Source organism: Seriola aureovittata, chromosome 4, assembly GCF_021018895.1.
Source record: "Seriola aureovittata isolate HTS-2021-v1 ecotype China chromosome 4, ASM2101889v1, whole genome shotgun sequence".
NCBI lineage: Eukaryota > Metazoa > Chordata > Actinopteri > Carangiformes > Carangidae > Seriola > Seriola aureovittata.
In genome coordinates, this window is record NC_079367.1 from 8063553 (window position 1) to 8089581 (window position 26029).

General features: G+C 40.7%; 1 protein-coding gene across 1 annotated transcript in view; it reads right to left on the reverse strand.

Moving 5' to 3' along the window:
• Window positions 1-26029, reverse strand: part of igsf11 (immunoglobulin superfamily member 11) — a 92537-nt gene that overhangs the window by 59987 nt on the left and 6521 nt on the right. The window contains exon 2 of the mRNA XM_056375001.1: window positions 5383-5412. Coding sequence (XP_056230976.1) covers window positions 5383-5412 — 30 coding nt within the window. The remainder of the gene's footprint in view (window positions 1-5382; window positions 5413-26029) is intronic.

The following is a 26029-nucleotide window of genomic DNA, read 5'->3' on the forward strand; positions in this document are numbered from 1 at the left end:
CAATGGGGGCTCAAACTGGGGTTTTCATTTTCTGCTGTATTCTCAAACCTTTCAAAAATCACATTTTTGTTGTAATTAAGTAAGAAAAAAAAAAGTTTGATATAATATAAACATTCAGCCTTTACGTTATCTTTGAGTCTTGTTTTTGTCCATTTTCATTGTCCTCATGTTTTTATCTTTTCTGGGGTCAGTTACACTACTTTTGGTTTGCCTTGAGTGGTAAAGCTATTCACATGTTCACGTCAGCTGCTAGACTCCTGATCACATGTCCTGACCAGATTCTTCCAATGCAGAAAATAACTGTTTTGTTTTGTTTTGTTTTTTACATTTTCGTGACAAGAGAGCGGTGCTAGTTGTGCGCATGACTCTCCTCTCTTAAGATGGGTTGTGCTTGAATTTGTTGAATTTGTGTCATGTGCAGTGTGAAAGGCAAAAGTGTTTATACCTGATCCAAACAGCTGCACTCAGTGAGAGAGACAGGAGACGCAATTATTGTTTAAATATTGGGATAACGGTGCATACATTCAGAATTCACATTCATCATGTTGCACTCAGGTTAACATTTCTGAAACAATTTGACCACCTGACAAGCAGCTCTGCCTTTTCCTGTACCATAAACAGAAGTGGTGTTACTGCTATCCTCACACATAATCTTTCAGGGAGGACCATGGGTGAAGTCCCTTGTCCTACAGTAAGCATGTTTCTTTTTAGTAATGAAGTATTTTTAGCTGCTTAACCATACCTTAACTCACATGTCATGTACTTTACAAGGCAATGGCATATAACCTATTTAGTCTGGTATGAAATTGATTGTTTTTCATATGTTGTAGCTCCAGTGTTAGTTTCTTTGCACAGGAGTCTGATACATTCAACTTTATTTTTAAGGTTTAACTTACAGAAGTAAACAGCATACAATATTAGACATTTGTGAGTATTTATGCCACACTTATTCTTAAATCCTGTATCAAACTTCTATTTGCATTTCACTTCATTACACACACACACACACACACACACACACACACACACACACACACACACACACACACACACATCTCTACCTTTAAAACCTGTACTTTAAACTAATTTCTCCAAATAGGTGTTCAGCCCCTTTGATGTGATGCTTCCCTTTTTGAACCCTCTTTTTTTTCAACAACAGGAGCCATCTCTTCTTTCCCTTCTCCCAGCCTGCCACTCCCTCTCTCCTATGACTTCTCCATCCCTCCATTGTCCTCAGATCATATTATGTGAACTCTCATTACAGGGGTGGTAATAGACTCTTCAGCGCTAAGATCCTCTTTATTATCCGTCAACTGTGGACTACATCTCTAAGCTGATTAGCCAGAGCTGTCTTTTTCAGCATTTCAATTAGGAGCGTTTTGAATAGTTGAGCAGATTGCATGCCTTACATTCATTACTGACATTCTTAGAGCTTTACGCGATGTTCGAATACAGTAATCCAGGAAACACATTGCAGCAGTGAGGATGAAAGAGCTGTAGAAGAATGACATCATGGTGGATTTTAATATTGGACTCCCAGGGAAATGGCAAAAGTAGCTATCAACTGCAATCCAAAGCAATTTACAGCAGAGTGGAATGCAATTTTAGCATAAATGGCCCAGCTGGCAATCACACTACTATCATACGCACACACATACACACACTGACTATAGTGTTCTGTAAAGACAAATGACATATTTCAAGGAGCATCATCGTTACCAGCAAGTATTCTTTGTTTTTACTAAAAGAAAAATTCATCAGAGGACAACTATAGCCCGAAGCCTCAAGATGCAGATGTTTTAATCTAATGATGTGTGTGTTAGCTGATGTGTGTGTTGTGGTAGAAGTTATCTTTATCTACTTTTGCATGACCGTCTTCTCTCAGAGGACTGTGAAAAGGTAAGAACTGATGAATATGTCATTTTGAGCCTCACAATGAGAGGCTGGCTCGTTAGCTGCCACTTAGAAAACTGTACCCCACAAGTGCCCTCGGGGCTGTGAACACCTACATGCTTAATCTCGCTGTTCGGCTGTCTCTGTTCATGTCATTTTTCAGACGAGCTTGAAGAGAAAATGTCCCACATAAGGGACCGGCTGTCTGGTAAAGAATGAGAGAAGAGGAAGCGGAAGAGGGGGGGAAATTGGGGGAGGATGAGGTTGTGACTCCTATTGCTAATGGATTTAGCGATGGGAGTGACGAGATGACGAGGCTATGATCTGCTCAGAAGAGTGTGTGTGTGTGTGTGTGTGTGTGTGTGTGTGTGTGTGTGTGTGTGTGTGTGTGTGTGCAAGCTCACAAGTACATGTGTAGTGTGTGGTTTTGTGACGTCATTAGCAGTCGAGCCAAAATATGATGATCTCGGGGTATTATCAGTATCTGTTTAAGGTATCCGGCTTTATCAAATACCTACTTGACACAGGAGTCACCACCATGTTTTATCATTATGTCTCTATCTGAGTCTCTCCCTTTCACACACACACACACACACATACACACACACACACACACACTTACACACTCAATAATCCATTCAGTCATTGTTAATCCAGCTGTGTGCTGGTACAGAGATGTGCTGTACATGGCTGACAACCATGTTGCTGAGGTGCTGATGTCATACCTGTCTGTATTTTTTTTTGTCACTGCTGTTGTTGTGAGCCACTCAGGGACACACACAATACATCTGAATCCCTTTAATTTCTCTCTAAGGAGATCATTAATGTTGCAAATGCACGTGTCTCTGTGCTAAGTGACATGTTGGTGTCATGTTGTCAGTTGTATTAATTTGACAAAAAGCTCAGACTCACTTACAGAGCATCAGTTTTGGGAGAGGAGAAGGGATACAGTTGTAAACACTTGAGGATTTCTGCAGTAGTCATGTACCAGTTGCCACAGAACAACTGCAGTGGAGCAGCCGAGAGTCAAGTACCTTTTCCCTGGGCACCTGAGTGTTGCTTGTAGGGGAAGATGAGAGCCTTCCACATTTCAAATGAGATTTTCCGAGCAATCAGATAATTTTTTTTACAGTGGTGATTTCAGTCATGAGCCCATTTTTCTCTGAACTACTTCTGTTCAAGTTGGTGTATTTTTCATGTTTTTCCAGCTCACAGACATTTTCAGCTGTCAAAATGAATTTGGATTAGAATGTGTTTCACAGGACAAAACAATGCAATACACATTTTACTGTGAAAATCTGTTGATTTCTCAGGTATGGCGTAGGTATGGTCAAAGACACTTGAGCAACCCAAAGCTGATGAACAGTGAGAAACTTTGTCTCTGACCAATAAGTTGTAGTTTGATAGTTTTTTTTCTGTTATAAACTTCTAAATCATTTACAAGGAACTGCATCGTGAATAAGCCAGCAGCCTGTGTTAATGTAATGATCTACATTTGGTCAGTAGCGTGGTTAGCACAAAGTTTGTTGGTTGTTTCTGGCTCTACTGCTGTTGGTCTAGTTATAAAATAAGTCTCAATTAAATACAGATTTACACAAGAGTTGCACCACACAGATTAGTTTTTCAATAGATATTTGTTACTTAATATTAATAATTCTTCTGTGTTTTATAGCCAAGTGAACCAATTTACAGAACTAGCTTGCTGATATAAGTCTGACAAGACTGTTAAAGGCTATTTGGAAGTTTCCTCTTACGCCGAACGTGGTTTCTTGCCGAGAGGAGCGAGTGGTGCTTCAGCCATCATTGCGTTTACAAGAGGTTATAATATGCCCTCTGAAGAGCGCTACATCTTTATGGCAGATTGGTGATGATATAAACTGGAAAGATATTAACTTAAATTACATGATGCTACATAAATGTTTGATGCAGTTAATTGCTTCTGATTGGATAATGCTACAAATGTTTATAGCATTGGATTTACACATTACTAGCTAAGAAAACATTCCTTGAGTTTGAATGGTACGACCCAATCACTAGCTAGTAGTTCCTAAGACATTAGGAATCCTTTAGACACAACCTTAGGGATGGATTTACAAATAGCTGGTGCAACCGGAAAAGTAGTTTTTTTTGGAACAATGCACATATACTGTATGTCCATGCATTCCTAATGGAGTGGATTTTTAATACTTTCAAATAGGAAATTGGGGGGTATAGTGTGTGTTCATGAAGCCCAGATTAGGATTTGTGGTTGGCATGGGCGTGTATGTGTGGACGGAGAGGGGGATAAAGAGGGAAACACTGAGGAGCAGAGTGTGTAGAGACATCCAGAGATTTAAGACAAGACAGGCAAAAAGCAGATATTAAAAGGAAGCATGAGGAAGTCATGATGAAGAGATCATAGAAAAGAGGATGGGAGGAAAGAGGAAGAAAATTAAGATCCACGAGAAAAGAGGAGCCAAGAGATTGAGATTTAGTGGAGTACAGAAATGAAAAGTGATGGAGACTGAGAGACTGAATAGGAGAGGAAGAGGGGCATCACAATAAAAGTTCCAGCTGAGAGGGATCGGAGAAGAAATACAGAGAAAACAGAAAGAGGAAATGCCACAGGAAATAAACTAGAGTGACAGATACAGGGAAAGATACTGAAAGCTAAAACGTAGTAGAGGAGACAGCAGATGGTGGGGATTATTCTGGACTAAAATACTTTGGGATCTACAGAGGGAAGGCCACAGACATAAACCGTTACAGACTCCATCTGCCAGAAATAGACCAAAAAGAGCTGTAGGTCCACCATCACCATGATGATAAAATGCTGCCTAGATGGCAGAACCTTAGAAAAAAAAAAAACAGTGATAAATGTCATCCTAGACAACAGCTAAATAGGCAAAGTGCTGATGTACTTTTGTGTTTATCAAAATCATTTGGAAGAGACATCCTGTCGAGTCACAACCTTACACATGCAGAACACGCATGGCTAAACACACAGCATGGGACCTTTTAAGACACTTAAAGTAATTCAAGTAATAATTTTCCAAAACAACCATTAGCATCTCACAGATGGCATTCATGTGGAGACAAAATGTGGGACATAAAGAAAAACTTCTTTTTGCAGTAGCAGCAGATGCATGTGTGCTGGAGTATTTCAGTAGGCCTACATGTTCTGTGTTTGTGTGTGATTATGATGACTGATACCATAAGACACCCTGAATCCACATTATATGTTCACTGTGATTAGGACAACAGCCGTATGCACTAACTGTGGGTGTGAGCCTGCAGTAAAAACAACAACAAACTGGTTCACAAATCCCCCCAATAATTCCTCTATATCCATCCACACACAACCTGAACACACACAACTGCAGATACAGTCTAATGCCAGCTAATCATCCTGCCCCCCCACCCCCACCCCCCACATGCACAGAAAATAAAGTAGAGAAAGAGCTAAGAGACTAAGAGATTTGGAAGTAAGTGAAAGACATTTTTTTTTACCTTTCCCTGTGTGTAGATCAAACCTTGAACCTGCAAAAAAAAGGAGAGGAAAACATAATTACTGTTGTGTTCTGAAAGCCAGGATGTGCACATCATACGGTGTGCTACCACACTGATGAAGCAATTTAAACAAAAATCAACATTAGCTTCTCTCTGTAGGTGGACAGAACACATACCATGCTCAGTTCTTGTCTGCAGCTTTTCTCAATACTCCTCTGTAATTGCCTATTGAGGTGTGTCACTCAGGACTTGTACTTTTAAACAGCAAATTGTTAGAACATTCTAGTCTTAACATTAGTGTTGGGATGGCAAACATATTGACTTATCCTGTGTGTGTATAAGAGAGAAAGAGAGAGAGAGAGAGAGTGAGAGTGTGTGTGTGTGTGTGTGTGTGTGTGTGTGTGTGTGTGTGTGTGTGTGTGTGTGTGTGTGTGTGTGTGTGTGTGTGTGTACATTATTGACTAATTATCTACCCTGACAGGGGACGGTTAATTAAATCCTTCCCTGGCAGTGAGCATGAAGTAATTATTGTGCATGGATGCATATCCACAAAAAAAAGAGTCATCATTCACATGTGGTAAATACATGCTATGTCTGCATGTCTGCAACACACACAGGAACTTATCCAACATTGCTCAGATTGCAAACCAGTACCAAAGCTTTGCATCATCACCTTGTCTTCTGAGCGTTTATGCAAAAAGGTCTTTCCATCATCATCATCTGCTTTAGCACCTAAACTAACGGTTTTTTTTTTTCTTTCTCTACCAGGAAAAATAAATCACACAGCAGCTGGATGTGACTCCATTGACTTGCATCTGACAGTGTGCCAATATCATCTTTACTATGCTCTTGTCATTACAATTAGCAGCAATCAACGTATTTCACTTCTGCTCGTAGCTGAATGCACCAGTGTGGGAGCAGCATACAGCGTTACAATGTTTTAGAATAAAGAGTGATGGAGATTTTCTGAGGGCACATTAAACACATTGTTACATAAGAGGTTTGGTAATGCTCGCTGGCCACATACGCTTGCATTTTCATTTTATACATCATAAATAATGGATTCACTTTAAATGAATGTTTAATATGCCTCCCAGTGCCAAACCGTGCCCACCAACACTGCCAGTAGTAAATTCCCCAAAAATAACATTTTCTCCCCAATTCCCAAAACCACTCTGCCCTCAATTACTGGTTTCCAGTCTGGAGCCGATGCACTGGAACCAACCAGCTCATGTCTGCTGGATGAAAAAAACTGTTGTCTAGTTGAATTGTACATGTGCTAACAGATGCCAGCTACATCTGCTGTCTGATAACAGGATCTGCTCAGTGGGATGGTCCGGTGCTGGCTGCAGATTGATCAGTGACATTTAGCTAAGCTGCAGAGAGCATCTAAGAAACTTTACCTTCACTGAAAGTGCTTTCAGTATTACCATCAGTGATAAAAAGCTTTTCGCTTGCATGCAACCACTTGAAATGGCTTCTCCAGGGGGGGGAAACAATTTTGTGAATTTCTGTCTCTTTACTTTTCTAGATTACAGTGCTGTCTCAAGACTCTGGACTTTTACTCAGATCTGCTGTGTTGTAAGATCAGCAAATAAACTAGTATTTGATATACTTTTCGATTTCAGTCAGTCTCTTTTCTTTTCGTGCAAAACAGTACTTCTTTCTCCCTCACTGTAGTTCCATTCACAGTATTGTGAAAGGAGGAGACACTGGCAGTTACGATCTGTCCCTTGCTGAAAACCTTTGATTCTCTCAGACTGACCACCCAGGATACAGGAGCCTTGGAAACAACAGGGGCTGCTGTGGCATACAAATAAGCTTCACAATCTGCTACTGACACACACGCACGCACACATGCACGCATGCACACACACACACACACTCACACGTGACAAACTATGTCTGTGCTAGTTTGTTCATGTGCAAGTTCATGTCTGGGTTTATGCATCCACAAAAATGCATACCACATACAGTCATATCACAGGACCAATTCTCATCTCAAACACTATATTTCACACATAGCATGCAGTGTATTTGTATTTATGGTGCCTATTTTGCTTGAGAAATGTCTCAGTATTGCTGTTTCGTTTTCCCAGTCCAAATACCATTTTGTAGAGAGCTGAGTGCTTATAATATTGGAAACGTACAGTCATGCACTTGCTGAATGGAGAATCCTATTATGCCCTCTTCATGTGTGACAAGGTCCAATTCAACAGCAGTAGGCCAAACTCACTAAGAAAAAATACCTTGTCCTTATTTACGTAAACCCACATTTACAATTACGATTCCAAATCACCTTAAGGTTCTCAATGATGCATTCAGTGGTTAAAAACAGCTGGTGGCATGGGCATGTGAGGCTGACACTTCCCCTGGCTGATCCTTTTCACCTGCTGACATTCACAGGCCCATCAGCAGCAGGCTTTCAGACTACCTGCCACGTACAGCTAAAGTCTTCTGCACTTGGAGATGCAGAGAAGCAATCATTTCATCAGTTGTTAGGCAGTGGTGCCTGACCACTTTCATTCAGATCTGTCTGCCAGCTGGAGCAAAGGCTCATGGGAAAGAGGGTGGCAGAGGGAGTGCAGAACTAACAGAGAAAAACAGGTGCTGCACATGCTGTTATTTTAACAGTTAATATATCTGACATAAAGATAATGTTGCTGCCTCTGAATAGGAATGACGGAATAAGGAATGTATAACCAGCTTGATGGAACAGCAGTGCAGGCCTGAATCAAAGTGAATACTATGATAATGATTGGGTCCCCCTCTCCTACCATGGATATAAAAGAAATCAGTGACTAGAAACACTAAAAGTGTCTTTTTATTGAATGAAAAGTGATATTCTATAGAGTGACCTGCAGCCAAGAACAAAAAAATGCTAAGCTAAACATTTGACATGTGACATATTTCCCTGTCTGCTCTGTCTTTCCATCTGTGTAAAACGGTGTGATTAGTCACTGCGTGAGTCTGCCTCGAGCAGGTTGAATTTAATCTCAACCTCTGAGGCACTTTACGGAGAATTTTGAACCATTACCCAGGCTCAACAATTGGCAGTGGCTGCCAAGTACCTTCAAGGGAATGTCAGTTTCCATGGAGACCAAGCCACCCCCAGCTGTAGACCCCGTCTCTCACCACAAGTAAAGAATGGTAAAAACCTATTGATGGGCAAGGATCACAAATCTCTCTGTAATTCCCTCTTGTGCACCGTCTTGGCCTTTTTCTCTGTGTCTGACATCACTGTTTATGTTAATACATGTGTCTCTGTTCTTGGTTCAAACATCTGCCTCTGTGTTTACCCATGTTAATAATTGCTCATCTGCAGTTGCTTGGCAGCTTCCCTCGGACTATGAGAAGCATCCATGGGAATAAGTGGATAGATGTATAAATTTTACAGAAAGTTGGAGAGTAAGAAACTAAGTCAGGAGGATAACTGTTCAGAGAGAGCTGAGAGCAGATGGAGCTTGATTCAAAAACTTACAAAAAGTAGTTTTAACAGTGGCTGCACATGGCTGTTTAAAACTATGGTTTACAGCTGCTATAATCAATATTTTCATAGTAACAATGGATAACATGTACGTGACAGGAGTTGCTGGTAGCGGCAAACCCGCAGATGATTATCTACAGTTCCTCTCAGCTCTATGGTGCATTTCAGCATCTGCCAGCTCAGCTGATTTAGTTTTTTGGTGTTTGGTTGACTTCTACAACTGTTATCAGTGTAGCAGTTGGCTTTTTAAACTGGACTTAGTCTGCTAATGTTGCTCCATATCTGCTGCTTGATGTGTTAATAAGCAACCCTTTGCTAGTAAGCTCACCATATATCAACTTAAATGTTGATGCCCTCCAAAAATCAATTATTACATATTTAAATGTAGCTAAAAGATCAATGTTAGCCAAATGGATGCACTTGTTTAAGCATTACACTCCTGGAGTCAGGAAGGTGATTCCTGCAGTAACTATATCGCACATTGTCCCTATTGAATAAATTAAATAAAATGAAACTCCATCTTGTGATGGGATCCCACCAGTCACGACACCCATCAACACATTGACATTCTGACGTCAACTGCACTCCTGCAAAGCTTCATGATTGTACGTGGTTGCAATGCTATCACAAAGACAAAATCTAAACAGCTGCCAATGTACGCGATAATGCCTCTGTAACACTTCCCGCTACAGAAGGTGTCAACGTTTTGCCATGACACGCACACGCACACACGCACACACGCACACACACACACACACACACACACACACACACACACACACACACACACACACACACACACACACACACACACACACACACACACACACACACACACACACACACACACACACACACACACACACACACACACACACACACAGAGCCTCACAAGGTGAAAACAATACAAGCCCTGCCTTCACAGATGATAATAATGCGTTCTCACATGCATCATGCATCTGATCAGGGCTGAGAAACATTAATTTATATACACAAAGATCTTGTGTATTATGTGTAATCTTAAAACATGTTAGTTAGTGTTAGCATGTTGTTCTATTGCTATTTTTTCCTTGTTTTTCAGGGTAACTCTCGGCTCTTGCTTTTTCTCTGTAGCATAAAGATTTGGACTCACTCAGCTCTCACCAATAACACCAGTAAAACAAATTACTGTGGGGTTCCTTTAATTTTGCCTGCATTCCTGAAGACACACTATCTGAGCAGTGGAAACAAGAGTTTGAGGATTAAATTGTAAAATATATATGTGCTGCTAAAAGCAAAAGTCTCGTTTTTCTAGTGCGTCACTAGCCGTGTCTCAATTAACCTGCTTCAGGTGCATTTTGAAATAGCAAACTTAAAAACAAGGAATGGAAAAACATAGACAGAGCATTATTTCACATAAGTGAAATGGAAACACTTTTTTTGCCCCTCTATCATGCCAGAGCCAGAAACAGGCGGACTGCTTGAGATCTATTGTCAAATTTAATTGAAATGGTACCACGAGAGGAGAGAACAGAATTATTTTCTTAAAAATAGCTTCTACATTGTACAAAACTGCAATGGAAAACCAGCTGCTCACATCTTGGTGAAGAGAACTTTAACTAAAAGGATGCAAACTGCTCAGTGGACACTGAAGAAATGCAGCTTGAAGAAAAACTTCCTGTTTTTGTGACTCCCAGCGGCAAAACCTACTCTCAGCTCTCCTGCTAGTGTGCTCTGCCAGAAGATGATCACCAGGTAGTGAGCAGCAGTGTTGGCGATAACATACCCAGACACACTCCCGGAGGAGGCGGAGCGCTTCCTAAAACAATACAAACTGCATCTTTAAAAACAGATCCCTGGCATACGTTCACACATGATTTCATGACCCACGGTGTTCACACCTGATTCTCTCCCCTCCTGAGTCTTAATCAAGTTGTTTGTTTATGAAAGGCTTCATTAGTTTGTTTCTTTGATTGTGTAGGTGCGAATGCCTCCGAGTGAGCGTGTGTGCCCGCTCATGTGTATGAGTATTTACGATCAAAAAACACACACTGTCCTTGAAAGTGCCTCAGACAAATCTAAACACAAATAACAAAACCCCTGCATGACTTCATCACATTGATCGTCTTCCATCATCAGTTCTCTTTGTTATTGGGAACGCAGGTCATTACGATGCAGGCTGCAGTGAAGAGGGTGTTAAAAGATGTTTTCCTTTATGGAGAATGATTTGTTTGTTTTACGTTCCAGCTCGCTGGCCTCTTGGGCCCTAACCTACATTACTGCACAAAGACTATTAATCATTGATGATCAGACCTTTTAATATTGCTTATGAAAAATGTATTTGCATGTGAATAAAACAAATGAAGACTTCTGTTCCAAAACACCGGATATCCATTTTGGAGGGAAAATTATTACCTGAAGTATCAAGTATGTGGTTGGTCCAGGTCTATTTCTGTCAACATTCATTTGATTTAATTTGATACGATTTGGCCATTGTGTGCCGTGTATTCTTTGTTGCAGTACCCACCTTAAAATGTTGCATACATTCAAAACGTAAACCCTACAATTATCTTAATAATTAATAGATGTTAATAACATCTTCTAGTTAATCGAAATTCCATTTGGTGTTTCACGTTTTTGATGCAGGCATCAAGGAAACAATTTAAAAGTATGGGAAATAGTATGTTCAAATATCTCATTTAAGAATTAATGAGTCACCTCAGAACTCAGAGCTTTAACAAATCCCACATCTAAAGCAAATGCAGAATAATCATATAATCCAGACATTCATTATCGCTGAGGAAGGAAACGTCTCCAGAGGTCAATTAACCCGGTGTGTGAACTCGGAACTCTTGACGCAGACTTCCAATAAGCCAAGATAATAAAGACACGTGCACAAGTTCACACACATGCACACACACGAACACAAGGTAAAGCAAAGATAATAAAGTAATGCCACAGAAACACGTTGCTCACCTTGCACACACACACACACACACACACACACACACACACATATTGCCTGTTTCCCTTTTAATCACACACTCACACATGCTGTACATATTACCAAGCAGACTGCTGTCCTTTAATCACAAGTCATGTTTTAATTGCAATACGTGTGAAGGAAATAGGAGCCGTTAGAGTGGCTCAGTCTGGCACAGATATGTTAGAGAATGAGACTGCTGGAGCCAACTTAGTGGACTGAAATATGCTTTTATCATAAGGTCATTTTACAGTCAATTTGGAAGTGAATGTAGCCATATTATCTTCTATTCTCTCTCTGTCAGGCCTCTATCACGTGTCAGAAACCAAAAGAAGGTGTTCAGACTGGGTCTGGAGTGTCTCACATGATTTAGTGTTGATCCATTTACAAGGTAGCTAGACTGAACCAGAACAAGAAAAGTCTACAAGAAAGAAAATCCTTGATTGTACTCTGAGTGTAAATATTTCTTATCTTGTGTGTAGTGGAAAATATAGAGGCAAAACTGAACAACTTGTTCAAGTCCTTCTAAGAAGACTATCCACATTAAGACTATACATTCTATATTTTAAATTCTCATTGGATGCATCTAAATATTAAGAAATGGATCACAATTCCTGGCTCCGAGCTGATTTTATGTTTTATTTCTTATCATTTGTGCTTGCAATTTTGGAGGGCATTAGCGTTTAAAAGCCCACTTTACACACTCAGTTCACCTCCACCTGAGTTCAAACCACAGACAATCTGCAATAGTCTTCATAATGCATGAGGCCCTATCCCACACTGGAGCCATTTTCTGGGTAACTGCATCTGTCTAGAATATGCTCGTTCACACAGGCTTCATAGGTGTTATTCATCCATCCATTTATACATAATAAGTGTTTGAGCCGCATGCAATCTCTCACACATGCAAGTCAAACCATCTCAATGTTGCTTGCACAAGCACTTTGTAGCACACATGCACGAACATATATACATATAAAACTTCCTCCTGCGCAAGCGCACACACACATATATATATATATATATATATACACACATATATATACATATAGACACACACACACACACACACACTGAAACCCAGCACATACAGCTTTAAAACACCTCAGTTTTGCATGAACACAGGGAGTCGTGCAGTTAGGAACCTCAGCTATTCAGACCTTTAAATTGGTCCCAGTGAGATGTGAGTGCTCAGACCACACCTCTAACTCGACGCCTGGGTATCAAAGAATTAGTCTCTGTCAGCCCAATCAATACCCCAACAGCAGCCTGAGACCCAGCACCAGTGTAGGGAGACTGTTGCAGAGTATTATTGGGCCAATGATGATTATGGCAAAGGCCATTCACTTGGTGGTTCTCCTCAGAGCACAGGCTTGACTATATGGAGAGTCCCCCTATTGGTTGTTAATCCACTTGGGATTTAATTAAGGAAATTAGAATCAACTCAGCTGTTTTATTAGTGAGGAGCATGGTCATCAACTCATGAAAGGTGGACGTTCCTTTTTGAGCACAATTAAGCCATAATTTATTTTAAGATATCTACAAAGCTGTTCTTGATATTCACACTCAGATGCCAGTTTATTAGGTACACCAAGCTAAAGCTAATGCAGTGTAATGCAACAGGCCTTAGAATTATTAGCTTTTGGTTTTATTCAACTTTACAGTTGTGGTTTGTCATGCCAGTGAATTGTATTGTCTCCAACATTTAGTCTACCCTCCCTGACATAAATGCAGGGCTATTGCTAAAGTCCAACTGACACTGAAGAGTGCCACAACACAGAGACCTTCTGGACATTTGTGACTGAGGACCCCAGGCACACTGATGGTGGGCTCCTCACTGCCTCTTGGCCGCCATACATGGCTGCCGTGCACACACACAGACGTGACAGACGGTGAGCTCAGTCACCTGCCAAACTTGCTGACAAATGCAGGGAAGCTTCATGGCACATCACCTTCTCAATGCTCCCATCTTCTCTGAGTATTCATTGGAAATTGGTCATTATTATCTTATCATTTATCATTGTATTCAGGAGCACAGACTTGTTTTTGTGCGTGTTTTAATGACTGACATTTTAACAAATGACATAAGGACCTATTAAAGTTACTATTTAAAAACTATTGCTAAGTTTGAGTACATTAAAAAAAGGACATGGGTTAGACAGACACATATGCTCTCACACTTGCCCATACACACACATTAGAATGCATTGTATGTAGAAATACTATCTATAATATATAAGTCAGGATTATAATTATCTAAATTCAGTCTGTAACAAGCCCTTCATCAGCCATTAAGTGTTTCTGAATGGAGTCATCTCATTCCCGCAGACTGATTCCTCGTCGGCTGCTGAGATGCCAGTACAGATGGACTGAATCAGGATGAGGCCAGCAGCAGTGTCTGTGGAGCTAAACTCCTGGTGAATTGTGCCAGTGCAGAACCGCACCACGTTGGGGCCTGGCCGCTGTGGCGCTCAAGCCCTGGCAGAGAGAACAGGGACCCCCTTGTTTGGCAGAGGCTTGTTGACAGGAAACATAATGCATTCACACGATAATGAGCCAGTGAATACATGTCCCTCGTACTGCCCTGCATTTTCTCCCTTAAATACAGTACACATCTTTACACAGATATAGGGGCAACACACACACACACACACACACACACACACACACAAACACACAAACAAACAAAATCTACTGCACACTAATAGAAACACACACCCATAGTCACACAAACATGCACGCTCAATCACAAACCCCTCAGTGTCTGGTGCAGAACGGCCTGATCATTGGTCTCATCACCAGGGAGACCGGCACTAAGCGGGCGCCTGGCAGAGACAGACTGGCATTTAGCATTTAGGACCCCACAAAGATTTCAGGCAGAGTATACAGGCCTTTTTCAACGCAATGAGAGGGGCAGAGAGAGAGAGAGAGACATTAGTCACATGGACACATGCAGGGAAACAGAGAAAAGAGGGGGAATGAAATACTGTTTGACAACCACATTATAATTTAGAGAAGAGAAAGAGTGTCAGGAGAGAAGCAGAGAGCAGGTTAGCAACAGATAAAAGAGGTACAACTAGAGAGGGGAAAACAAGAGAGAAAAGGAAGAAAAATGAAGATATTGTGGCTAAGAGGCAGAAGAGAAAAATGAGATTTTCTTTTCTGTTTTTTACTGACAAGGGCTTTACAGCACTGACTAAATTACCGCTGAGAGTGATGTGTCTAACTAACATAAAACACAGTCTGAGTGTTAAGAGGCACATGTGTGATTTCAGCTGACGTCACGAACGAGGGAAGCTATTAATACTCATGCCCACCTGAGTCTACACCAGGCTAGGGAAAGAAAATGCAGTGCAAATGAACTGTAAAAATTCAGATTTCTTTTTTCTTTTAATTCACATCTCCCAAAGCTGGGAAGAAAGAAAGGCAATGAAAAGAGAGGAAATCAAGCATTTGGGTTGTCGAGAGCCCTCTGCCCTCTGAACAGAGAGCGGAAGATCGAGGGATGGCACGAAGCAAACAAGTGTTAAATGGTTTAAGAAAAGGGGGATTTAGGCCAAGGCAAGCTCCAGATGTTTGTGAGCTGAAGGGAACAGAGGAGAGGAGAGGAGAGGAGAGGAGAGGAGAGGAGAGGAGAAGAAGTAGAACAGTAGTAAACATTTATCTAGGCACAAATTCAATAGATAATCAAAAGTACATGACGTCATCATATCAGCCTCATTTCTACTGAGCTAAACTAACTGTTCCTGGACTCACCTCACCCCAGTTTGGTACCAGTTCTTTTTCTGCAACCCTGTCCCCTAGACATTATGCTTATGTACTACTCTGTGCAATAGCAAACACATTTTGAAGAACAAATAGTGCTACACACATTACATTTTTGTATCAACACCATGAGGACAAATCCTTCAAATGAAATGACAAAATATACACAGAATTGTTTTCTGATCTGAGGACCTGATCGCTATCATTTGTCTGAGCCTCCACTGTAGAAAACTAAATCTGTTTATGATGTGACGATGCAACAATTAAGGTTTGGGTAGGTTTAGGCAGTAAAACACTTGGTTAGGTCAGTGTCAAAGTCCTGCATTTTCAACATCAACCATCCACACAGACCACCTGCGTATGAGTTCAGTGCAGAGCAATTACATTTCCCTCAAAACATAACTGGCAAAACAAATTAGCTGTATATAAATGTAATTGCAAAGGAGACAGGGTTGCAGTCTGAAGACCAGAGACCAGTCCACTCCTGCTGCACTGTCCTGCCCTCTTCACCTGCATCTCATCCTTCACTCTCAGGCCAACTCTCAGACTAACTGTGAAACCAGGTGTGAAATCTGCCTGTGCAGCTGATTTGCTCTCTGTGCTGCACTTTCACCTCTCCATCTACAGTCAACCGGTCTCCAGTTATTCTCCCACTCAGGTTCCTTGAAAGTTGAGCTCTTAAAGCCAGCCACCCCCACCCTCTCAGTGGCTGTGATGTTTTGATAACTCTCTATGGGAACACTGTATCATATACGTCTCATCTCATCTGCACAGCCAATTCGCAGTATTAATTTTTCATCCTAATTTAAACAAGGATTAATTAAAATTGGAGTCATTTTTTTTCTCTCCCCGCTGTGTGTGGCGGCAGTGTAATCCATTACAGAGTGGCTGCTTCAGCTCTGCTGTGCAACCTGTATTCATGAGCTTTTATCTATAAGCAGTATTTTATTATAACAATGGTGAACAGAGTCTCATGTGGCTGTGCAGGCACACTGATGACAGTCTCAACTGGCCTTCCTATTCTACACTATCCTCTTTTTTAACAATGAGCATTTTCTCCATTGTGCTCAAATACACATCTCTGCGTCTCTCTCATGACACAGTGGTACAGTAATAAAGACTCGATACATCTCTCTCTGTCTCCATCTCTCTCCGTCTCACTCCTACTTCCAAAGCATTATGCAGCTTTTTCTGCTTAATTACAATGCACAAAAGAGGAAGAGCCACACATTCAACTCGGGCCATGGTAGACCCAAATTCCAATGGGGAAATCATCCTCTAAACATGGAGAAATCGTTCTGGAGCGGGACAAGGCCCTGTGTTAATAAAGCACCCTCCAGCAGAGTACAATGGAGTCATTGATCATCACATGTCATCATTAAAACCCTGCGTTTCATCTCACAGCTTTAATAAAGGGAAAATGTCAAGCGTTTACAGGCCAGAGAAGATGGATCACTTGATATTCTGCCATTGATTATGAGATATGTTTATGAAGAGTTAGACACGGGTCCCTTTGAGTCCTGCTCTCGCTCCCCTTTTCTCCATTCTGCGGTTTCTATCTATATCAATATTATACAGAGCAATTCTCCATCATCTCAGCGACTGTTCTACCGTCTTTACTGACATTGCATCACTACAGAGCAATGACAATGAACTGTAATTGCACATCATTGTTGCTTCGCCATAATTACAGTTGTGATGCACAGAGAGAAAATGACTTAATAGTCTCTGGTTAATTACCCCCAATCGCTAACTGGATTGTTTGACATTATGCAAATGTGTACATCTTTACACATGTGTGCGCGTGCATGTGTGTGTGGGCGTACATATATGTTTATGTGCATGGGAGCTGTTAACACCACCACAGGAGGCTCTCTTTCGAGGAACAGTGGGACAAAAGCATACCACCACCCTTCTCAACCACTTTCATCTCACAACAGCTCATTCTACTTTATAAATCCATTTTAAATCATAGATAATGATTTTCAGTTTTTTCTTTTTATATTTTGAATTATTGGACAGAAAAGTAGCCAAATAACTTGATTCATTCATTCTTACAAAGGCGGTTACGAATTGAACCAAGATTAGAACGCTTAGTTAAGATTCCGAGATTTCTATTGACAATTTACTCAAGTTTTACTCAAATTTCTGCCTTTAAAACTGTTCATCTCAACATACCTCATGTAGGTTTAATCATTCTCAAACAAAAACATGGGTGTACCTAAAGGTTATTTCCTAGGATCTACCTATCTACCTATTTTCTTTTACATGTTATGTGTTTGGGGACGTTATACAATGATATACATAATTATTACTGGGGAACTGTTGGGTTTCTCTCTATAACAATGTAATGCTTTGACCTTAGCCTGTAAAGTGCATTAAGATCATGTATATTATGATTTGATGCTATGCAAATAAAATTCAATTGAATTGAAATACAGTATTTTTGGCAGGTTTGCCAGTGATACTAAATATTACTATATTTTGCAATGTCACAAAGTGACATCCTCTGATTTAATTCCATCAACATTCATGTAAATCCATTTCATAGTTTCCAGGCTACCAATGACTGTATTAAAAAACTTTGATTCATATAAAATGCTGCTTCAAGAATATTAAATCAAATCAGAAGATTTGATCACATGGCAAACATACTGACTTCCCTTCACTGGCTCCCAGTTCTCACCAAATCTGATTTCAAATAGCTACTGCTAGCATATAAATAGTAAACATGCTCAAACAATCGTATTTATCTGATCTCACCATCCCATATGTACCCTGTCACACCTTCCCGATCACAGGGTGCTGGTTGGCAGACTGTAACCAACAATCAACAAGAAATTATCAGGCAGCAGAGCATTTCCCACCAAGCTGCACATATCTTTAGAACTGCCATCCCCCTGGGGAGATAAACCTGTAGAAATCTTCAGATCCGATCCATTATCATGGGAAAGACAAGCTCTCTTCGTTTGCTTTAATCTAAAGAGTATTAACATAGAAACCAGCTTCATGGCGCTCAGTCCAGAGCTGGCGGTATGTTTCTGCATCCTTACTCTCAGTTCTTGTCTGTTATCAGTGTGAGTTGAACATCTCTGCTTCAAGTGTGTGTTTGTCTCTCTGTTTGTCCTGACACGTTCACCATCACTTACAGTCTTGAATGGTCAGGCTCCTGCCTGTATCTGTGATTTGCTAATTCCCTATGAGCATGATCGCTGCCTGAGATCCTGTGGCAGAGGCTTACAAACAGTTCCAAAATCTCAATTTTTGCTGTTGAGCCCCTCGGCTGAGGAACTGTAGCCTGAGGATGTCAGACAGGCAAATTATTGTTATTATGTAAAGTCCTTTCAGACATGCTGGGTAAATAGTTAAACTTTACTTGACCTTAACTCAACTATCACTTAACAGACATGGACCATCCTCTGCGCTGCAACAAACCTGTTATCAGCAACACTACTGTACATTCAAGAGTTTTAAAGTTCTGTCTCCTTCACATGGTTTGCCTATGTCTAACCTCTGTGTAGGTATACATGTGTGTTTGCACGCGAGGTCTTGCTCGTGTGTCACTGAACTGATCAAATAAAGCCAAAGCTATCTATAATCTATAAGCCAGGGTCACAGACCAAATGACAGACATAATCTGTAGCAAAGCTCATCTTAGCAGATGATTTGGGCCTTGGCTCAATAGTTTACACATTGTTCCATATTCACAAATCACCTCTTAGCAAAGCAAGCTGGGCACAGATCAGCAGCCGCTACTCATCAGAAGAGGAATAAGCAAGTCACAGCATGATCGGTCACAAAAGAGCAATAAGGGAAGTTTAATTTGTTAATAATATACAGCAGAGTAGAGCAGAGAAAAGCTATCAAGAATAGGAAAAGGAAGTTGCAACAAAATCAAAGGTTTATTTGGAAACTAATAAACTTTAAGTCCCAAATTACAGAAGGCTAGGGATACAAATGTATGTAGTTCTATTTAGTCTCCACAAGTGAAGAGACTGTGAATAGAAATTCATTATGTTAATGTTTAGCCGAGTCATTAAAAATGTTTGTTGATAATACAGTTACACTATGTTTTATTTTTGCTGTGAAAGCAAGAGTGGGTGCACTCGAAACACTGTGAAATAAAGTATTACACTAAATCAATCCATGTTGATTTTGTCATTGATAATGACAGTTGAGTATTTTTATGTTTTACTTCGTCTTTTGTCGAACTCGGTTTAGAAAGCCATTTCTCTTTGTTTTAACAAGAGGACTGTTTCCAGCCTCATTTTCCATTAACGCCCTCCACTGCTTGGCTTTTCTCTTGATTTATTTGTAAGATGTTTGCAGGGTGGTCTGCAATGCCAAGTGAAGTAAATTCTGTATGTAGGAAAATGGAGGTGGCTTCACCTCTCAGAGCAAATTTGACAGTGGACACACAACATTTAATGAGACACAGCATTTGGCTTGAGATGACAAAAAGAGGTGACGACTCAGTGTTGCAAAGTGGTCTTAAGTGATTTCACAACAGCTGTATTAGTAGTTTAAGACACTAACTAGTCAAGCCAGTCATTGTCACTTGATATGTGCTCATTAGCACTCTGTAGGCCTTCTGGATGAGCTGGGTTTAGCTCAAAGTAGATACTTTTTGTACAGACCCATTTATCTTATCTGTAATGACAGTGTGACAAGTGTCATATATTTCTCTGAGACTTTCTACCCTCTACCTTCCTGCAGCCACAATGTGGGGCAAACGTGCATGGACAAATGTTCCATTATTGTGTTATGCTTATTTAAAGCTCCTCCAATAGCAGGGATCTACTTAAAAGGCTTTGTGTAGGATAGTGGACAAATAGGACACACACACACACACACACACACACACACACACACACACACACACACACACACACACACACACACACACACACACACACACACACACACACACACACACACACACACACACACACACACACACACACACAGTGTGTCAGTGGGGCCTGTGACAATACTACTATCTGGCATTATCAGTTAAGTCTGTGCAATATCCCTGCGATATTAATGTGTGTGGAAGGTTGGGGTGATCTTTGTGTGTGCATGTCAGTTTGTGTGGGTGGGCAGATACACCCATGCCTTTACATGTGTGTTTGCACGTGTGACGGTGAATTTAGCCTCTCATATTCTGGCAAACTATCTGGGACTGAGTGGATTTGCATATTGAGCACTTTACAAACACAAAGCAATGTGCAGCGTACTGGACAGTGTTTCCCAGCCCCCACCAGCAGTCTCCAGGCGAGGGCAACCAGATAAGACAGTAGAGGCATGGATTAAGGGTTGAAGGGGCACAGCAGCATATGGTGCCCCCTGATATCTATGCCCCTTATATCGTTAGACTAACGCCGCCTACGTGGTCGCTACAAGAGGCCAGTCTCACAGAATGTGTAAAACAGTGCTCATCTTCTCTTTTTTACTCAACCATTACAGTTTAGAGTGTGATGGCAACAAGTTTTAGCGACCAAGGGGTCATCAAACTAAAATGTGAATGATCATTAAAAGTTTCAATGTAAAAAAAAAAACAGGAAAAAAGAGAGAAAAAGGAAAAAAACAAAAACAGAGATAAATGGAGAATATTAGTTTGAGCCAGTTTTCTGTCTGATTTTAGGTCTCTCCACATCTACACATCTAAAAGTTGTTATGTCCCCTGCTGCAAGAGGTCACAGTAAATTAGGTCCTAACAGAAAATGCAACTGAAATCACACTTAGTCATTCCTTTTTGCAGAATAAAATGTTGACATGTTCTTTTTTAAGTTTTAGTCTTTAGTTTTAGAATGAGGGGAATTTTCAATGTAAAACCTCCACGGATTAAAAATTCACAATAGAAAGATCAATAACCAGCCTTGTTTTCAGTGCAAGGTTTCTTGTGAACAGTTTTACAGACATGTCTTTTATAATGATGAAAAGAACATAAAATCTTGAAATCTTTTTTTTTGTCTTGCAACCAAAAGATCACAGGTTCAATCCCCTTGACAACCACACATCCTGTTCAAGAGTTCCTGGCAAACTACAGTACCAGAGCATTAGCTTAAATACTTATGTGATATGAAATTACTCAGCCTGTAGCTCAGTGAAAGCAATGTCACCATAACCACCAACCGCTCAATACTCCCAAAGACGCAAAGGCCAAAGACCAAGCAACACAAACAGAAATAAAGCAGACTAACACGTTGTAATATGGAAACTGTGAGAAATGTTGTATGAAGTTCTTTTTGCATGTGCATGAACATGTCCACACCTGTATTCACACAATTGGGCAACCAACTGTGTTTCTATATGTCTGTGTAGGCATTTATATGTGTTGCAAAGATACTGTATGTCTGTGAAAAGAATTTGCAGGTGCATCTGAATGTGTGTATAGGTCCACGCGTGAACTGTGTCCCACAAAGTTCCACCTGTGCCCCCTCCTGTTCTACTGGATACAGCAGCCACAACGTTAAGGTGAAGTCTTGTGTAACAATGCACAGATGGGATCTCTCTCTCTTTCTCTCTGTGTCTCTCGATCTCTCCCTCTCTTTCTCTCTCACTGTGTGCCTTAACGCGCCATTCTTCCTGGCTGTTCACATGCATCAGATTTGACATGCTCATTCGTTGTCTGCAAGGACATAACAACCGGGCGACCACTTTTCAGTCTCATCCTCATCCCTGGAAAGTCAAGTGTGGGAGGACGGAGAAATAGTGGCAGAGAGGGAAAATTTAGAGTGTGTGAAAGAGAGGTATAGAGAGTGGAAAGAAAGAGTGAAACTGGACAACCAAGTGATGTAAAGGGGAAAAAAAGCGAAATGTAGAGGAATATACTGTAGGTCATGACAAAGAGAGGAAGTGAAGTTGAACCTCTATTTTGAAGGAAAGACACTGAGCGGGACAAGGCGGAAGAATAACACTCGAGAGAGAGTTAAGCTCTGGGGCACAGTACAAAAGAGGGGCTAATAATGAAACTGGAACTATGGAGAGCTGCGGCACAACCTTTCCTACAGGGAGCAATTCAAGCAGTTAACACACATTTACTGAGAGCCTAAGCATGTCACACCCAGAGCTCGCCTTCCACTCCTGCAGGGACATCTCATTTTGGTGTCCTTACTAAGCAGACAATGATACTGTAGTGGTTTATGATAGTGTGGTCAACAGCCAGAGGCTTTGTGGGCTTAGCTGCACTTACACTGTACATCATCAATTACAACTATGCACATAACTTCACTCCTGGTGCAAAATGCATTATTTCACAACAACAAAACTGTTATTGATAATAATTTCTTCTTCCACTTTTATTTTCTCTTCTCTTTGTGCAACCTGTCTGTCTGGTCGTTTCTTTTGTCATGGATCTTTTTAGTGATGTCACTGCATTATGATGCTCATGACTAAAAGTTTAAAAAAAAAATTAACAAAATTTCCCTTTCGCCTGCTGTCCTCAGCATTGTGTTTCAATTACAATGTTATTTTTGATTTGATAAAAGAGACACTGAACTAGAGGAAAAGAGCAAAAGCACAAATAAAACAGCAGTTTTTTACCCCAACAGCCAGTTTATGAATTACCTATGGCTGTGAAAAGCCCTGGGCATATTTAATGCAGGAGAATCTGTCCCCTTTTTCACTTTGTTCCCCTCTATTCTCTGCCATATTCTGCATTTTCACTCCATTAGCAGTGTAACATGCGAGTGTGAGGACAACAGGCTGAGGGGTTTCAAGTTCAGTTCATCTGCTCGCCCCGACCACATTGTTTCAAAAGAAGCAGAATTAATTCATCTTGAAAGAGGAAGTGGCACAGGACTAAACTAACATGTTGCTGTCAAAGGGATAAAAGCATGATTAAGGACTTTTCCACAAACGCAGAGGAAAGACAGTGCATACAGTTCTCTATCCTTTCATAAACCAAAACGCTCAGAGGAGAGAAGTCATTTGTGTAGGTGCTCTGAGCTGAGCACCTAACAGTAGAGGTAGCCATTACAGACGAGCACACAACCCATCATGTGCAACAGTGAGCAATTTACAAAATTACATTCCTTTAGAATATGAAATTATCCACAGTGTATTTTTAGAGCCTGCGCAATTATCTGGTCAAGACAACTCAATGGACTCAAAACAGGTCACAGGATCTGCATTATCTCCCAATGTGACACCAGCAAGCTCAGCCAGTGGGTTCATCAAGTGCTGTAAGGTCATTTAGTCGTTGTGTGGATCAATTAACAATCAATTTCAAATTAGTGATGCACGGCCACAGTACTCCAGGGAGTACAGCTGAAAATACCTATATATAGTGTTTGCTTCAGGACTCGCTCATGTCAGGAAACTCTGACCTAAAACCACCTACAGCTGAATCTGCATCCTTCCTCGAGGCCTGCAGTTAATGCAGCGCCCACTACAACACTTCATGTAGCTGTCTGTAGACTGGGAATAGACCGCTTGCTTCCCTTGAAGGAGCAGTGTGGTTTCGTTTTCAGATTTTGCTAAACACTAAAGTGCTGTGTACTGAGTAATGTAATGTAACCTTCTGACCTGAGTCTGGTGGGTGTCAAGGGGTAAAAGTTTGATAAATAATTTGCTCAGATTAGTAATTTGTGCTCTCAAATTTCAAGTAATTCCCAGGAATTTGTATTCTAAACATGCACTCCGCAGTTTACACTAAGATCAGAGTAGTGACCATTTATAGAAAATGGTTATACAAAAAAAAAAACATTCTGGCCTTTTTGGGAGCTCTCAAAAATCTAAACAGCAACAAGGATTCTGCTAAAAGAGCGAATCCCCCTGACACTTGAGGATACAGCATCAGATAGAAGTAAACAGACATGAATAGATCTTAACAAGATAACAACACCAGAGGTTCAGAGACATGAGGAGGAGGCTGAGGTGGTGGAAGGTGGTGCAGCAGGATTAAGTGTTGGTATTGGTATCAGAGAACCAGCAAAGTGTTAGGGAGAGCTGATAGCTTACAACAGCCACCAAAACCCTTGTATGGGTGTGAGTGGATGTTACTAGTCAGCCGGTAGCTGAACAGACAATGCATCGATAAGCCAATGGTGTTCTGACACCGGCATGAGCATGACTTTACAATTAATTCCTTTAATACAGCAATTTGTACACTGGAATTACTTCATTTACTCCTTCTAATTTCTTAATTTCCTACCTCAAAGTGCTATTTTGTGATCTTACTTTATACATCTATCCAATTCATTTAATTTACCACTGTTTTTGCTTTTGCGCAATTACCGGTATTGGGCGTGGATCAGTAATTCTCAACGACCGGCTACTGGAACGCACATCCAGAAGGCTGATTCAGTTCAGCAGTCTCTCTCATCTCATTGGCACCCTCCCATAGTGATTTTTCCATGCAAGGACAAATGAATTATGGAACAAATTAGTTATGCAATTAAAACAAACTTTCTTTTTATTTTTGGGAGGCATATATCTTAATAAAGTCTCTCTCTCTCTCACTCTCTCTCTCTACAGTCCTGTAATGGTCCAGGGTTCTGGTCCTTCATGGAACACACTTCAATAAAATGCTTTATTTCCTCCACATGGTCCTATCAGCTGTATGGTGTTCTTGTTATTCATTGTTAACCCCCACTGTTTTTGATATATCCCCATTTTTCAATTTATTTCCTAAATGCTTCGCTGACTGAGTCAAAAGACTATTCACAAATTCACCCTATACACAGAAGAATGAGCAGCCACACAGACTAAAGTGAATTTTCTTTCATCTTAATAGTGAGATCACTGGAGAGCTTGAATCTGCTTAATGAACCCAAGAGACAATCGGACTATCTGGTGATTGGTGGATGAAACTGATGAGGTCATTACAGTCCGAGGGAAACCTTGATCCTCTGGGATCCACTGTGATTTATTTGCCAGGGGAATACAAGGGCCCAAGCACGCACACACACACACACACACACACACACACACACTCTGCCTGTTAGCACACACTTGTGAGACTAATGTGTGCACAGGAGCATTTCCTTCGTCATTGATCTGAGCACATAAAGGCTTACAATGATAAACACAGCAACTATTCTTGGTAATACCAGAGATCAACTTAACGACCCTTTGGCAGACACTGATTGAGAGCTGCAATATATCACACACACTATGGCTTTGGTAAAATATAAGTCAATTAATATGGACTGTTATGAACATGAAAGTTTGAGCTCAATGAGCTGGTGCTTGATAGAGCAGCACTATTTGTACAAGATTTGTGAGGGATAAATAAACTAAGGAAAAACCCTTTATGCAATTGCAAAGTGCAAAGTGTTTGATGCTTTTTGGATGAATGTGATTTCTGTTCAAAAACTGTTACATGAATTTAGAGTCAGACTTCTGTTATCGCTAGAAAGCAGGTTTAACATGGTTTAATATTGATGTAATATTGCACAAATGTCTGCAACGAAACAATAATTATTCTG